At 49.6% G+C, this 15,194-nt stretch overlaps 1 protein-coding gene across 1 annotated transcript in view; it reads left to right on the top strand.

The window, feature by feature from the left end:
- XYLT1 (xylosyltransferase 1) overlaps nucleotides 1–15,194 on the top strand; it is a 306,267-nt gene that overhangs the window by 165,574 nt on the left and 125,499 nt on the right. The window contains exon 3 of the mRNA XM_025416408.3: nucleotides 8,250–8,760. Within this exon, the coding sequence (XP_025272193.3) occupies nucleotides 8,250–8,760 (511 nt within the window). The remainder of the gene's footprint in view (nucleotides 1–8,249; nucleotides 8,761–15,194) is intronic.

Below are 15,194 nucleotides of genomic sequence, written 5' to 3'. Positions count from 1 at the left end.
GTATTAATTTACTTAAAATAACACTGATCACCCGTACATGTCTGCACAAGTAAACATTCATATGAAAAATAGGTGTGTTTTCCACAACAAAAAAAAAAATTTTGTGAAAAGAGTCATTGTTTTACATGTCTGCTGATCAGTTGTGATTTCCGGCTTAATAGAAGACAGCTGGATTCTCACATTTGCTCCTGCTTTCAGTTTGCTGTGATTTCACACCTCCTATGGCCTCTGGGAAATTCCACTGTTTGCTTGTGAGGGAATGAGAGAAAAAAAAGGAACAGGACGTCTTTGTATTTTGATGGAAATCGTGACCCAGAGAGGCCCCCCCCCAAAGGTCTCAGGGACCTATAGGAATCCCCAGACCACACTTTGAGGACCACCATTGCAAGCATAAATCTATTTTAATAAATTACAGCAAAAAAAAAAAAATTACAGCTAACGTTTACTAAGGTCTCGGCATTTTGCTAAATGTTTCACACATATTAACTCTTTTAACTCTGAGAAGCCCCCATGAGGGAGCTACTATTTATTATGCCCATTTCACAGAGAGGGAAACTGAAGGTCACCCGGTTAAGTGGTGTGCCCGGGGCTACCCACTGACCAAGTGGCAGAGGCCAGATCGGAATTCACTATACCTCGCCTCTCCTGCCTCCCTTTACAAAACACTTAAGAGCCTACTCATCAAATGACCATGGGGTGCCAGCTAAAAATGTCATCATGCTACAAATTACTGAATATATATCCAGCACCACGCTAAATCTTCTTTCGTTAAATAGAATTAAATATGTGTGCCTTATTATTTAATCTCTACCTCGCCATTGCCAAGTAGGTCCTCTTACCCCTTTTTTTGTAAATGAGAAAATTGAGGCTCTGAGAGTTAATCTTTGCCTCTCTCCTGGGGTCGAGGGGTGGAGGCTGGATTCTAAGCCAGCTCTATCAATCCAGCACCCTCCTTCCTCACCCCATGCCGTGTTTCCTGTTACCATAACTAAATTTGCTAAATTGCACCAAGCTTATTATTTAGAGCTCTATTAAAGAAAGGCCCGCCCATGCCCAGCATGGCCCACGGGCTTCAAGTGCTGGCCAGCCCCGCCACGTTTCGTGCATGCCAATGAGCCGGGCCAGGGGCCTGGGTTAGGTCTATTTGCATTGGCAGCCTGGGTAATTGCATATTCTAATTGGGTGCAGCCATGCACACTGCCCCTCCGCTGTTTGTCTACCCTGGCATTGAGGTCCTTTTGGAAGCAGGTGCGGGCTTTTCCCCCAGCGTCCCTCCCAATGGCCTTGGTCACCCTGGTGACTGGAATGAAGCCTCAGACACTGAATTCAACAGCAAACCACCACTCATCTGGCTGAGTGTCTACATGGCACAAAAGGAAGCCATAAACGTTGTGATGAGCAAGTGGTTGGGACAGCTCGCCTGGCCAGGATTTCCCTTTGGCATCATCCTTATTCCTAATAGCTGCTAAGAAGCAGTATGGTGTTGGCGGGCATGGCCGCTGGACCCAGACTACCTGGGTTCAAATCCTGGCTCCTCCCCTTGCAAGATCTGGATCAGACACTTAGCATCCCTGTACCTTAGTGCTCCCATCCAAAACGGGGAGAAGAATGGAGCATCTTCTTCATAGGGTCATCACGAGGATTCCGCAAATTAGTATGTGTGAAGGGCTTGGGATGGAGCGTGGGACATTTAAACACCATTCGTGTGTTTTCTAACAGTGTCGAGCAGGGCCTTCTGTGCTTCATCAGTTCCGTCCCTGGGAGGTAGATGCCAGCCTCAGACCCTCCGGCTGGATGAGGAAGCTAAGGCACAAGGGGATGAAATGATATGTCCCGGGTCCAAGAGCTGCTGGAGACAATGATCAAAGGATGGGTCAGGGAGGAGACTTGATGCCCCTGGGGGTGTCCATCCCCCATCTCTTATCCTCCATCAGATTATTTCTCAATGAGCTGGAATGGCAGAACTTTTTTAGTCGATCATATTGATTAATGCCTGATTCAGAGAATGTTGAGTAACACACATCCACAACCTGTCATTTTACAGAGGAGAAAATTGGACAATCTCCAAAGCAAGAGAAGCACCTGGGTCTTCTCCCTCCCTGTCCAGTACTCTTTTTACACACACAAAAAAATAAGAACAAAAGTTTTTCAGTGAGTGGATAGTTTAAAAAAACACATCCACCCACCCCCACCTCACCAAAACAGGACCAAGGGGCCTGGACTCAATTGACTAGGTGAGGAGAGACCCCACTTGAAATCTGAACATTGGAGAACCAGGGAGGGACAGAGGCAGATCCAGGTTTGTCTCCGAACAGCAGTCCGGGTCACGTACTCTGCCTCTCGGAGCCATTGTGTTTAGCATATTTCTACCTGATTGAAATTGGCTCTAAACGTGCCCAAGGTTGAATGGGAATGGAGGACATTATTGCATTTAATTATTTCTCTAGAATAAAAATGGATTCTAGCAGCAGCTTAGAGGTAAGGCAGCAGCAGGGCAATTAGAGTTTTGGAGCTCTCAAGCAAACATTTGAATGTACAATCATTGTAATAAGTACATTAAAATAAAATAAGTCAAAGGGTTGCATTTACATAAATAACTCAAGGTGAGAGTGTTGGATTGGTTAAGAATAAAGGGGACACAGCTAGTTGATCATAATGAGGAAATAATAACCAGCCTGTCCTCCAGGCGGAGACCATCAGTGGTGAGATGATTGAGGCCCAGTGCTAAATGGTAGCAAACCTAATCTGGGTTCACTGGTTATCTTCTTCTTGCTTTGGCTGTTAGGCACATTCTGGAAGTTTTACATGTATTCCTCCTCCCTAAAATACCCATGAGGTAAGTACTAAATGGGAAAATCATTCCCATTTTCCAGATGAGGGGGGGAGTTTGAGGCACTTCCTTTCTAGCAGCATGACCTTGGTCAGGTCATTCCTTGTGTCTTTGTTTCCTTCCCTAATTAGGACTACTATTGCCTGCTTCCCTGGGTGTTTGAGAGGATTAAGGACCCAAGACATGTGAAGGGCCAGAGTAGGGGAATATGTGGGTGCTGAGGACATGATGGTTACCTTGCCTGTATTTGCCTGGAAACCTCCCGAGGCTGTTTTTTATTGGGAAGGCAACCTGGATTTGGATTTCTGGGTTTTGATTCTCTAGAGAAAGAGCAGAGACCTATTTATCTTTGGTACGCAGATGAAGAGTTTCTAGGGAGGTAAAGGGATATCCCAAAGAACATATGGTGTATGCAAACAGTAGAGTATTATTCAGCCTTGAAAAAGGGAGGAAATTGTGCCATATGCAACAACATGGATGGCCCTGGAGGACAGTGTGCAAGATGAAATAAGTAGTCACAGAAAAACTAATACTGCATGAGCCCACTTATATGAGACAGCTAAATTAGTCACACTCAGAATCTGTAAAATGGTGATTGTTGAGCTGGGGTAGGAAGAAGTGGGGAATTGCTAATCAAATGGCATAAAGTCTCAATTATACAAGATGAATATGTTCTAGAGATGTTCTGTGCAACATCACACCTATAGGTGTGCACTCAAAAAAAAAATTAAGATGGTAGAGCTCATGTTAAGTGTTCTTACCACAAGAAAATAAAATTTAAAAAAAGAAAGAACATGGGCGCCTAGGTGGCTTAGTCGGTTAAGGATCTGCCTCCAGCTCAAGTCATGATCTCAGGGCCCTGGGATCGAGTCCCGTGTCCATCTCCCTGCTCAGCGGGGAGTCTGCTTCTCTCTCTGCCCTTGCTCCTCACCCACACTCACCCTCTTAAATAGATTAATTAAATTTAAAAAAGAACAGAGTAGGGGCACGCTGAGGGAGAATTCATCAACTACTCTAGAAAACAGAGTTGACTTGGTAAGCCAAGAGGTTCTGGACCTCTGAAAGATGCCTGGTTCTAGCCGACTCCGCCCCTTTCTGACTTTTCCGGAAGCTCTCTAAGATCTTTGAACTCTTCATTCCAGAAGACAAATCTTTCCTTTGCCTCTTACACTCGAATCTTTTGACTTCCCTTGACAGCTGTGGAGCGTCTGGGGCCAGGCAGAAGGCCACAGGGCCACACTGAGCTAATCATCCCCGTGGTGGGGGCCTCTCTGAGTAGACAACGCTTATGAATCAGGAATTATATTAGAACTGATGGTGGCGCCTGGTCCTGATATCACAAATTAACCAGAGGAATCAGCCATTCTCTACTGGTCAGATTAGCTTCACTGATTGCAGCGTTTCCCGTGTCTGGTTTTGCCTGAACAAGTTCTGCCAGAAAGTGGTAGAGAACGTGAGCTTTTGAAATTAGTGGTTTATGGAGGTTTTCTGCTCAGGGCCGGACTCGCGATCCTCCGTTAACGAGGAAAAAGAACAACCCAAGAATGACACTTAGGCTGTGGGTGATGAGAGAGGATCAGATGACTGCGTGCGGGGACAGGGGGACTCTTCCTCCTACTGTCTGCCGTCGTGGTAACTCCTAGAAAACGAGCTTAGGGACGGAGTTTGAATTCATATTTTCAGGCATTCGTACTCATCCAACTGGTTCTCTGTCAGAGGCCAAGAAACAGAACAGAACAAAACCAAAACACACCATCCAAAGATTGGCTCCTGTATCCAAGGACAGCTAGGGAGAAGGAAGCAGATCAGATGGGTTCCGAGCTAGTCCGTGCTGCAGTAACAAAGATCCCCACATGCCAGTGATGGAAAGCGTAGGAGGTTTATTTCTGCCCCTTGAGACTTGGTCTGTGCTCCGCACTAGCCTCACTCAGGAATGTGGGACCTTTATCATCGGGAGTGTAGTTGGATGCTGTGGAGGAAAGGGGAATGTGGCAAATGGTACCCCAGTTCTAATCACTGGTCTTGGCCACAGCAAGATGCTTGGCTGTGCCTGATTTGCAGGGTATGGGAAATACAGCCCTATCACATGCCTAGACGAAAAAACCTGAAATATTTGTCAGGAGCCTTATTGAAAACCAGCCTTCTGGGTGCCTGGGAGGCTCAGCCTGTTTAGTGTCTGCCTTCAGCTCAGGCCATGATCCCTGGGTCCTGGGATCAAGTCTCACATCGAACTCCCTGCTCAGCAGAGACTGTGCTTCTCCCTCTGCCCTTCCCCCCTGCTCATGATAACTCTTTCTCAAATAAATAAATCTTTAAAAAAGAACAGCCCCCCAATATCCATTTCCATCTCAACCTAGGTTAATATGAGCAAAGAGGAAGATACCCCTTGCACTCCCCCCAGTAGAGAAGGGGGAGCGAAATGCTCCTCGGTTCCTCAGCCAGATAGAAGAGGCACTATGTGATAGCAAGGTTTAGAATCGGACAGGTGCAAGTTCACCACTCCCCCAGATGACTTTGGGCAAGTTCCCGAACATCCTCGAGCTTTCCCCATCTCTTTTGTAGGTGGGAGAATAGTAGTAACTGCCTTGCAAGTTATTTTCGAAGCTTGAATAAGCTGTCGCATGCCAGGGCTTGGTTTGGTGCCTGGCACCTGATGTGTGCTCAGCAGTGTTAGAGCGACAAGCCTTGGCTTCTCCTTCTGTAGAATGGCAAGGAGAATACCTCCTTCTGGGGTGACTGTATCCAGCGAGTGATACCTGTGACTCACTGAGTGTGTGGTGCCTGGCTCGTGGCCAGCGCTCAGAAAATGCATCCGAGAGGCTGCTTGGGATTTTTGAAGGGCCTCTGGGCAGAAAGAATGAGAAAGATGAACATCAGTGGGGTTCATTTAGGGGACAGGGACAGAGATGTGGCACCAGGTATCAGAACTGGCAGTTTCCCTTTCCCAGATCAGGATATGATACCAGCCTGTGTGACACCAGCAGCTGTGCTGTGACCCAGTACAAACTCAGTTCTCCCTTCTTGGCATCTGTGTCCTCCCTCCTACCCCGTCACCTCCTCGCTCCTTCCACCTAGAGCTCTTCATGCTTTATGGCCCTTCTTGTCCCTCTTTCTCTGTGATTCCTTGTCACCCAGTGGGCCATTGGCTGGACTTGAGATGGCTATTTGGAGGGGACACGCCCATTCCATATCCATGTGGCTGGGCAGGAGCGGATGGGAAGGGAGCCAGATCTTGTGGTACAAAGCCATACTGCGGTGCTTAAGATAGGACACAGTGGTGGGGATTATGGGGGTTCTGTGGCTTCTCGGATGTGGGTGGTGGAACCAGAAACCCAGGCCATGGGTCTGCAGCCTAATCCCAGCTTCACCACCCACCAGCTGGGTCACCTTGGGCAAGTCACAAATGGTCAGTTCCCTCATGTGCAAAACGAGAATTAGTAGCACTGTCCAACTTACAGAGTGCCCATGAGGAAGTTTAAGAGTCCGTTTTCATTCTTAAGGCCTCCACTAACTGGGAGAAATCGGTGCTCAATGCTGGGGAAATGGAGGAAGGGCCAGATATAGCTCTTCTCCAGACTGTTACTAGGCCACATGGGAGTCCTGGGGTCGGGGACAACTGAACCAAGCCAGGGGAGGGGAGCCTACTAAACTCCTACTCCTGGAGAGGTCATAGCTGCACACTTTTTCTTAAAGGGCCAGATAGAAATATTTAGGGAGACCAGATGGACAGTATTGCAATGCTCGTTTCTGCTGTCGTAGCAGGAAAGCAGCTGTAGACAGTACATAAACAAAGAGGTGTGACTGTTTTTCTTTTTTTTTTTTAATATTTTATTTATTCATGAGACACAGAGAGAGGGAGGGAGAAGCAGGCTCCATGCAGGGAGCCCACGTGGGACTCGATCCTGGGTCTCCAGGATCAGGCCCTGGGCTGAAGGCGGTGCTAAATCACTGAGCCACCTGGGCTGCCCTGTTTTTCAATAAAACTTTATTTACAAAAGCAGATGACACACAAGATTTGGCCCACGGAGGGTCACAGTTTGCCAACCTGCTAGAGTAAGAGCCCTATGGAGGACCATGTCAGCCCCTCCCAGGCCCCAGCCCTGCCTCTGCTGTTCCATCCCACCATCCTCTTCCCTGGGAACTGTTCATAGGCACATTTAGGAGAACCAAAGGGGAGGTCTTCCTTCAAATTGCTACTCATGGCCATTGTGTTTCTATAGCAACGGGGGTAGATTTATGGAACCAATTAACATCCTCTGTGGCTTTGGAGGTCCCCTCTGGGGCTAGCTTTGGAACAGTGGATACTCTTTCAGGTTAAGGCATTGGTAATGGTCTCTAAACAGAAGCAACATGTTTTGGAACTGATGCAGGGTGTTAATTGAACGGTACATTTGCTCTGAGCTCAAAAATGGCCAGAGCCTGCATATGTATGGAGAAGCTGAGTTGGGGGACACCTGCCTTCCTGGGAAGATCCATACCATGCATTGTCTCCAGAGTGACTCTTGGCCTTTCTCCTGACCCCCAGGTGACTTAATCAGTTCTGCTCCAGGTACAAACATGAGGAATGAGAGGCTAAACACTAGAGTATCACAAACTTACCTCCCCACCCCACCACCCTGGAATTCATTATAAAGATCATAATGCACAGGATGTTTTGCTCTCCAAAATAGGCTGGATGTCTCTCCCTCGAAATTAACTCTGGCTGGGTCTGATTTCTCTTTTGGGCATAGATCTCTGAGCATGTCCTAAAGGCGATGGGATGTATGTAATATCCCACTGATTTTTTTCTTCCTGGATAATTATATGATGACATTTCCAGCCTTTAAATAAACCATCACAGCACCCTCTGCTAGAATTTAAACAGGAAGCTGCAACAAAATGTCCATAATCCAGTGGCAGAGACCATCAAGGAAACTTACTTGAAAGGGGAGGGGGTGTAGTTAGTAACAAAACCTTTGAGAACCAGGGATCCCTGGGTGGCGCAGCAGTTTAGCGCCTGCCTTTGGCCCAGGGCGCGATCCTGGAGACCCGGGATCGAATCCCACGTCGGGCTCCCAGTGCGTGGAGCCTGCTTCTCCCTCTGCCTGTGTCTCTGCCTCTTTCTCACTCACTGTGTGACTATCATAAATAAATAAATAAATAAATAAATAAATAAAAAAAAAAAAAAACCTTTGAGAACCATAGAGCACTTGAGAGTTTTCAAAGTCCTAGTCTCTAGTTGGAACATCTCCTATTTCCATATGGGGAAATGGAGGTCCAGAGAGAAAAGTCTACCTTGAAATTAAGCTCATGGCAAAGGCATGGCGTGAAACCGGGGCCCGGATCCCCAAACATCTGTGCCCCACTGTCCAAGGGCCAACCTCTTTAGAGCGACCACTGAGTGATGTTCCTCTTCTGTGTTTCTTCCCATCTTCTCCAGGATGGCTACTTTTCTCACCGGCCGAAAGAGAAAGTGCGGACAGATAGCAACAATGAGAACTCGGTCCCCAAAGACTTTGAGAACGTGGACAACAGCAACTTCGCACCCAGGACTCAAAAGCAAAAGCACCAGCCCGAGCTGGCAAAGAAGCCACCAAGTAGACAGAAGGAGCTTTTGAAAAGGAGGCTGGAGCAGGAAGAGAAGGGGAAGGGACAGTCGTTCCCAGGCAAAGGCACCCACGAGGCGCTGCCTCCCGGTGGGAGAGCCGCGGTGAACGGCAGCCGCGGGAAGGATGCCCCGAGACAGCCCCACACCAGGAAGAGCGGGGGCGGCTCCCCCGAGCTCAGGTACGACCAGCCCCCCAAGTGTGACATCTCGGGCAAGGAAGCCATCTCCGCCCTGTCCCGCGCCAAGTCCAAGCACTGCCGCCAGGAGATCGGGGACACCTACTGCCGCCACAAGTTCGGGATGCTGATGCCCAAGAAGGTGACTCGGTTCTGCTCCCTGGAAGGTGAGTTCTAATTCTTCCTCCCGCCGGGTCCCATTCAGCTCCCATTCTCACACCTTCTGAGAATGACCGCCCTCTTTTTCCAAATCCACCCCACCCCAATCAACACACAGGAAGGTTTTTTTCTGGTACTGCCTGAATTCCCAAGTTGTGTGTAAGAAAAACTTGGCAAAATGAAATTCCCTTTTGTTACATCTTTAACCAGTTGCCTCGATGGCAACCGATGAAATACATGGAATCGGGCCGATGTGGCATTCCAGGTGATCGTATTGATGTGGTTCCTTTTTTCTCGCTCAGCAGACTATTGGGATTGAAATTGACGCAAATGTGTTTGTCATCGAATATGATTCGAAAGCTTTCTAATTGGTTGCAGTGACTTCAGAGGCTCCAAAAAAACAACCTCCCCATTTTTCCTCCATCGAAAATTCCTTTCTTACTCTCTACTCTCCCCTCCCCTCCCCCATCTCTCCCCACTTCCTCCCCTGTCCTGGGCACCGTCCTCTGTGCTGAGGGCCAGTGACAAATCCCATCTGTCACTCTATGATGCCAGGAGAGGTCAGAGCTGTAACAGCGGCGTGCATCAGCACAGTGGAAGGGCCCTCAGAAGGTGGAGGGGACAGTTTTGCACAGGTGAGGTCTTAATCACATATCTCTGCGTCCAACATCATGCTGTTGACTGGGTTTTGTGCATTTCTTGGCTGTGGGTTTTACCCTCTCCAGTCCCTCCTACAAGAGGGAGTATGAGTAGCAGCAGCAGGCAGTTATCGAGAGCTCGCCGTGTGCCAGGCACTGCACAAGGTACTTTGCATTCGATCAGCTCATCTCATCCAGTGCCCTGTGAGGTTGGCACTGTTGTCGTGAGCCTAATTTTTTCTTTCTTTCAGATTTTTAAGATTTGGGTCAGGTAGAGAGTGGCCCTGTGTTGTAAGTGCTGTGGAAAGATACACAGCAGAGCCCTTGCACATTCCCCTTTGCACGGGGTGCAAACAACTCTGGCTTCTTACTCACTGTGCATCTGCAATTTTTTGTTTTCAGCTGTGAATGTGTATGTGGACTATGCTCTCTTTTAAATGGAAAGGCTTAAAAAGAAAGGATTCATTTCTCCCGTGCATCTCAGCCCTCGTCTAAGCTGTCCCTGTGGTTCACATTTATATTCTTGATGGCACTTGGCTGATGGAGTAGAGGAATAAATAAGTGGAGGAAGAAGTTTCCAGAATCTTTTGGTAACCAGTTCCTGGCTTGGCAGAGAAGTGTCAGAGGCTGAATTGAATGCCCTTCCATGAAAGTGATATCAGGCACTCATTATATACCAGGAGTCAATACACTTGTCCTGCAAAGGGCCAGACAATAAATATTTGAGGCTTCGTGAGCCATATAGTCTCCCCAGCCACCCGATGCTGCTGTTGTAGCACAAAAGGAGCCATGCACAATGCATACCCAGTGCACTTGGTCATGTTCTAATGAAACTCACTTGACAAAAGCAGGAGTGGGCAGGATTTGGCCCGTGGGCCATAGTTTGCTTACCCCTGCTAGATACCAATCCTGTGTCGTAGTAAATACAGCACAGTTTGCACCTTTATAGCACATCGAATCCTCACACCAGCCCTAGGAGGTAGGTCGGTTACCAACCCATTGCATTGATGAGGACATTGAGGCTGAGAGGCTTAGGACTTGCTTGGAGGTGCACGGTTCATAGGTAGCAGAGCTGGGATCACAGGGCCTGCATCCCTACCCATGGCCTTCCTCTCCTCGGGAGGCAGAAGGTTTCCCTTGATCTCAAGTGGTCCGACCTCGGGGAAGTCCTGCAGCCCATAGGCTGTTTTTGTCTATCCTCAGCATCATTGCAAGGAGAAGGGCGGTGTCACCCGTGGAGGCCAGGGACTCCCACGCACTGCCTGGCCCAGCTGAGACCCCACCAGCGCGGTCGTGCAAGCTCAAGTTTGCTGGGACTTTCCCCGTGGCCTCGACTGTGTCAGCCAAGGTGACACACCCTCCCGAGACCTCTGAGCTGGTTAATAAGATTGGCATTTAAGAGCCATTGCACACCCAGCCTGGCACTGCTTTAATTTGCTGCACGACAGCCTCCCCTTTTGCAATAAATTTACTGTGAATAGACTAATTGCAAAATAACCCTAATTGGGTAGTTATCAATGAACAACTTCCCGTGGAACAAAACGGCTTACAATTAATAGCATTTAAGCCATAAACTATTCTTCTGCAGAAAGCTAAGATGTAATTACACCCCATACGGAGATTGTATTCCCTTTCTGGAAACCATGACACCCGGATTTCCCTTTGCTTAGGAGGGATTGGAGCTTCAGCCCCGTGGTCCTTTTATTTCCTGCTAAATGAGATGGAGGTGGGAGGGGAGGGAGCTATAATATGCGTGTAAATATACACATACGCACGTGCCCAGATGCCTGCGCTGGCCTTGTCGTCGTGCCGAACGCCACATCACCCCAACTTCAGCCAGTATGATGCCAGGAGTTGGATATGATTAGGTGAACCATTCCTCATGCTGGAAAGTCTGAAAAATCTGGAGGGAAGGAAATGAGAGTTTGAATGTTGATTCTTGTAAGGGGCTCCTACTCCTCACACTCTACCCTGACCTTAGCACCACTCAAGGAAAAGGAAGAGTCTAGAACCCCAGGAATCGGTTTGCCACCTGATGTTCCTTGCCCCCTTCGCTCCACCTCAGCTGGAAGGACGACACATTTTCACAAGGAAAGGAGGGATCCCTACACCCTCTGCTAACAGCCACCAAGAGAGAGGTGCATTGAGGATGGAGGGTGCTCTATCCCATCAGCTCCCAAACCTGGCCTCAGAGGTTTATTGCTAATCCCACCCTTTGTCACCTCTTAGTCCTCACAGGGTCCCTGTGCTCATTGCAGCTTTCCAACCACCCCTCATCCTCCCGGCTTCCTCCTAGGCAGCCCCACCCCCCAGCCCACCCCCACAATTGCCTGGGACTCCTGCCCCTTCCTCAGGCTCCAGAATCATGCCTCCAGTCACTTCAGGAGGACCTCCTCCTGTTTCGTGGAAATGAAACCATGTCAGATGGAAGGCCAAGGGTGGCCTGGGCTGGAAAAAGAGGTTTCCTCCAGCTGCTGGGTTTTGAATACCGGTTGTGACTTGACTAGGCGTGTGACCCTAACCTCCCAGGGCCTCAACTTTCTCATCTGTAGAATGGACACAGACACTCTTAACTTTCCTCATAGGATTGTCAGCTGCAGTGGGAATGTGAATATAAAATGCTTGGTGTGGAGGGGAGGAAGAATGAAGCGGATGTTTGGCTGTTGGCAATGGTGGTGGCAGCTGTAGTGGTATAAGTGAAGGGGGGGATTGAGAAGAAGCATGAATAGAGGCCGCCTCGATGCAGTTTATGGTTTAAATGCTAAATCCTCGTTGCCCGGCCACATCTCTCTGGCTCCATTTTTCAGATGTGGAAAAATGCTCTGTGGCTCAGGCATTCTGTGACACTCTTTCCAGCCCCTCCACTGTTGCCTGCACCCTGACTTGTCTGGCCACCACCTCTCCCCCCTTCAGATCTCAGCATCAATGCCACCTCCTCCAGGAAGTCTTCCTGGACCACATCTCCCCCAGAAGCTCTCGCCACAGGGATCACACTGACCCTGGTGAAGGGTAGAGGTGGCATTCCTAATAAACGCCTTGCTTGATAAAGACTATTCGGCTTGTAACAGGTGTTCTGTGCCAGGCACTAGGTAACGCAACTTTTTCTGCCTCATTACGTTTGGAACAATTAAATGCCAGCGGCCCTCGTAGGCCACTAGCCCCCCTCCATCTTGGGTGAGAATGCCCTGAGAAAGGCCCCCCTGGTCCCTCCTGCAGCTCACCCTCTGCTGTGTCAGGTAGGGCCAGTGGAGTTGCGCTTCTAGCAGCCTGTGTGTCTGCAGCCTGTGTGTTCAGGCAGAGAATGAGCAGGGAAAATGTGAGAAGTTCCAGGGAAAGCAGTCAGCTGGGAGGCAGGGTGGACTGCCACCTGACCAGGACCTTGGGCCTCAGCAGCTGGGTGATGCAGCGGTTCTCCCATGGGTGATAGGCAAGGGCTAGTTCCTTGCATCAGCCAACCAGCTGGGGTGTTCAGGCACTTGCACGTGAGTGGAAAAGCCGGCTCAAGTATTAGGGCTGAAGATGAGCAGAGAGGGGGTTTCGGATAGAAAGGCAGCCATTCACGGACGTGACAACTGTCTTTACCCATCAGCCTTTGCAGGAGGCCAGGGGCTCTGGACAAATGGGCTTCTGGATGGAGGTAGCTGGCTGCCCGCTTCAGAGAGTGGCAGATGGTGCTGCCAGCTGCAGAAGGGCTGTCTCCCGTACATCTCCGCACCCTGGGGGTGGTGGGGTGACTACACAGCATGAGTAGCTGGCTTCTAGAAAGCGTGGCTGGCAGCCTGGCTTGGAGGGAATATGCAGGCGTAGATGTCAGCTCCTCCAGTCAGTGCCCTGGGGTGCGTGCCTCAGTTTCCCCACCTGTCAGCCAGAGACCCAGACTCCTCCCAGGTTTTTTGCTATATATCTCCTGATGAGGAAATGAGAGAGCAGCCCTGGAAAGCTAAAAACCACTACCATAATGGGGGCGGCGCGGTGAAGCTAAATTGACCCTGGTGCAGCTTTGCCAAGTGGCCGGAACCTGGCTTGCTTTCCGAAAGGCCGAGTGTGCAGAGGACCCAGTCAGACCCTTCCGGCTGAGGAAGGCCCAAAGCCCAGTACAGAGGAGGTATCTCGGTAAGGATTCACTGAATTTGGGCCTGACTTGGGCTTCTCCAGGAGAGGAAAGAGACTGACCTGTGGACCCACTCACTGGTCACCCAGGGGGCCGTGTCCAAACCCAGGGCACTGCGAATGTTTTTCCATAAAGGGCCAGAGAGTAAATAGGCTTTGCAGGCCATCTGGTCTGTGTCTCATACCCAACTCTGCCTGAAAGCTTAAATATATAAAGGACCAGCATGGCAGTATTCCAATAAAACCTTATTTATGGTCACAAAAATGTGAATTTTACGTAATTTTCATGTGTCAGAAAATGTTACTCTTTTGCTTTTCTATCAACCCTTTTAAAATGTAAAAAGGGGGGCACCTGGGTGGCTTAGTCAGTGAAGCCTCTGCCTTCGGCTCAGGTCATGATCTCAGGGTCCTGAGATCAAGTCCCATGTTGGGCTCCCTGCCCCTGTGCCTTTGAGATCCTGATTTCAGCTCTTCGGATAAATGTCCAGTGAGATCCCACCTCACACGCATTCGGAGGGCCATTATCAAAAACAAAACAAAAGACAACAGGTGTTGGCGCGGATGTGGAGAAATTGGAACCTTTGTGCACGGTTGGTGGGAGTGCAAAAAAAACGGTGCAGGTACTCTGGAAAACAGTATGGAGGTTTTTCAAAGAGTTAAAAATAGAACTACGGTCTGATTCAGGAATCTCACCTCGGATCCGATTCGGTTTTACGGAAGGCATTGAAACCAGGCGGTCGTGGAGGGCATCCTACAGGGGCTCCGGTGGGGAGGACTTGAGAGAGGACAGAAACTATTGAGATTGGCCAGTGGACCAGATGGCGGTGACCATCAGCTGCTGTTCTGGCCTCAAAGGTTTCTTTGAGGCACAATAACCACTCAAGCCTGATCTTCCGGCAAACATTTATTGAGCTCCTACTGTGTGCCAGGCAGCAGTGGCCAACAGTCCCTCAGGGCTCCCCCATTGAGAGGTGAGTCCCCAACAGGCCAGTTCCACAATGCCTTGTCCTCCTAAAGCACTGTGGTGTTTATTCCCCCCTCCCAGTCTCAGAATCATAAAGAAAGCCAGCTGCCACCCACAAGGCTTTTTAGAAAGCTAAATATGTAGTTACGGGAAATATCATAAATGCCCCCTTCACCTCCCTCCCACCTCCTTCTCCACCCCCTCTCCTTCCCTCAGGAACATGCTGCCAGCTGTACAGCTCTGCCATTCACTTTAAAACTTGTCATTAGGGTGTGTTTGTTCCCTAACTGCCACTGCCTGAAAGCAAAGCTGCGAGGTTTAGGTGCAGAAAGAGGCTGCAAACACCAGCCCCTGAAAGAGCACATCCGAGACCAGAGGATCGTGGTTGGATGGGTGTCTTTCCCTTCTCGTGTGCTCACGATGACATCTACAGCCCAGGGGGTTGGAAGCGTGTTTGTGGACCACTGCTAAGAGCGGCTCGGCGGCGCCTGGCTCACCTGCTTGCCTTTCGTCAGAGGCTGAAGGGAAGCTGGGGAAGGCAGGGAGCATCCTGAGGTTGTGGGCAGCAGGGCCGGGCGGGGCCTGGATGGTGGCCCAGCCCCGGAGTTCACTGATGCCCACCTGCCCCTTAGCCCAGTCCGTCCCTCCCACACACAGTGCGTGGAGATGCTGACGGGCCAGCCTGCATCACCAGGAATGTTGCAGGCAATGGGGGATTACTAATAATGCA

This window comes from Canis lupus, chromosome 6, assembly GCF_003254725.2.
Source record: "Canis lupus dingo isolate Sandy chromosome 6, ASM325472v2, whole genome shotgun sequence".
NCBI classification, from domain to species: Eukaryota; Metazoa; Chordata; class Mammalia; order Carnivora; family Canidae; genus Canis; species Canis lupus.
The sequence above is the reverse complement of the archived record's forward strand: the minus strand, read 5'-3'. Positions and strand labels throughout refer to the sequence as shown.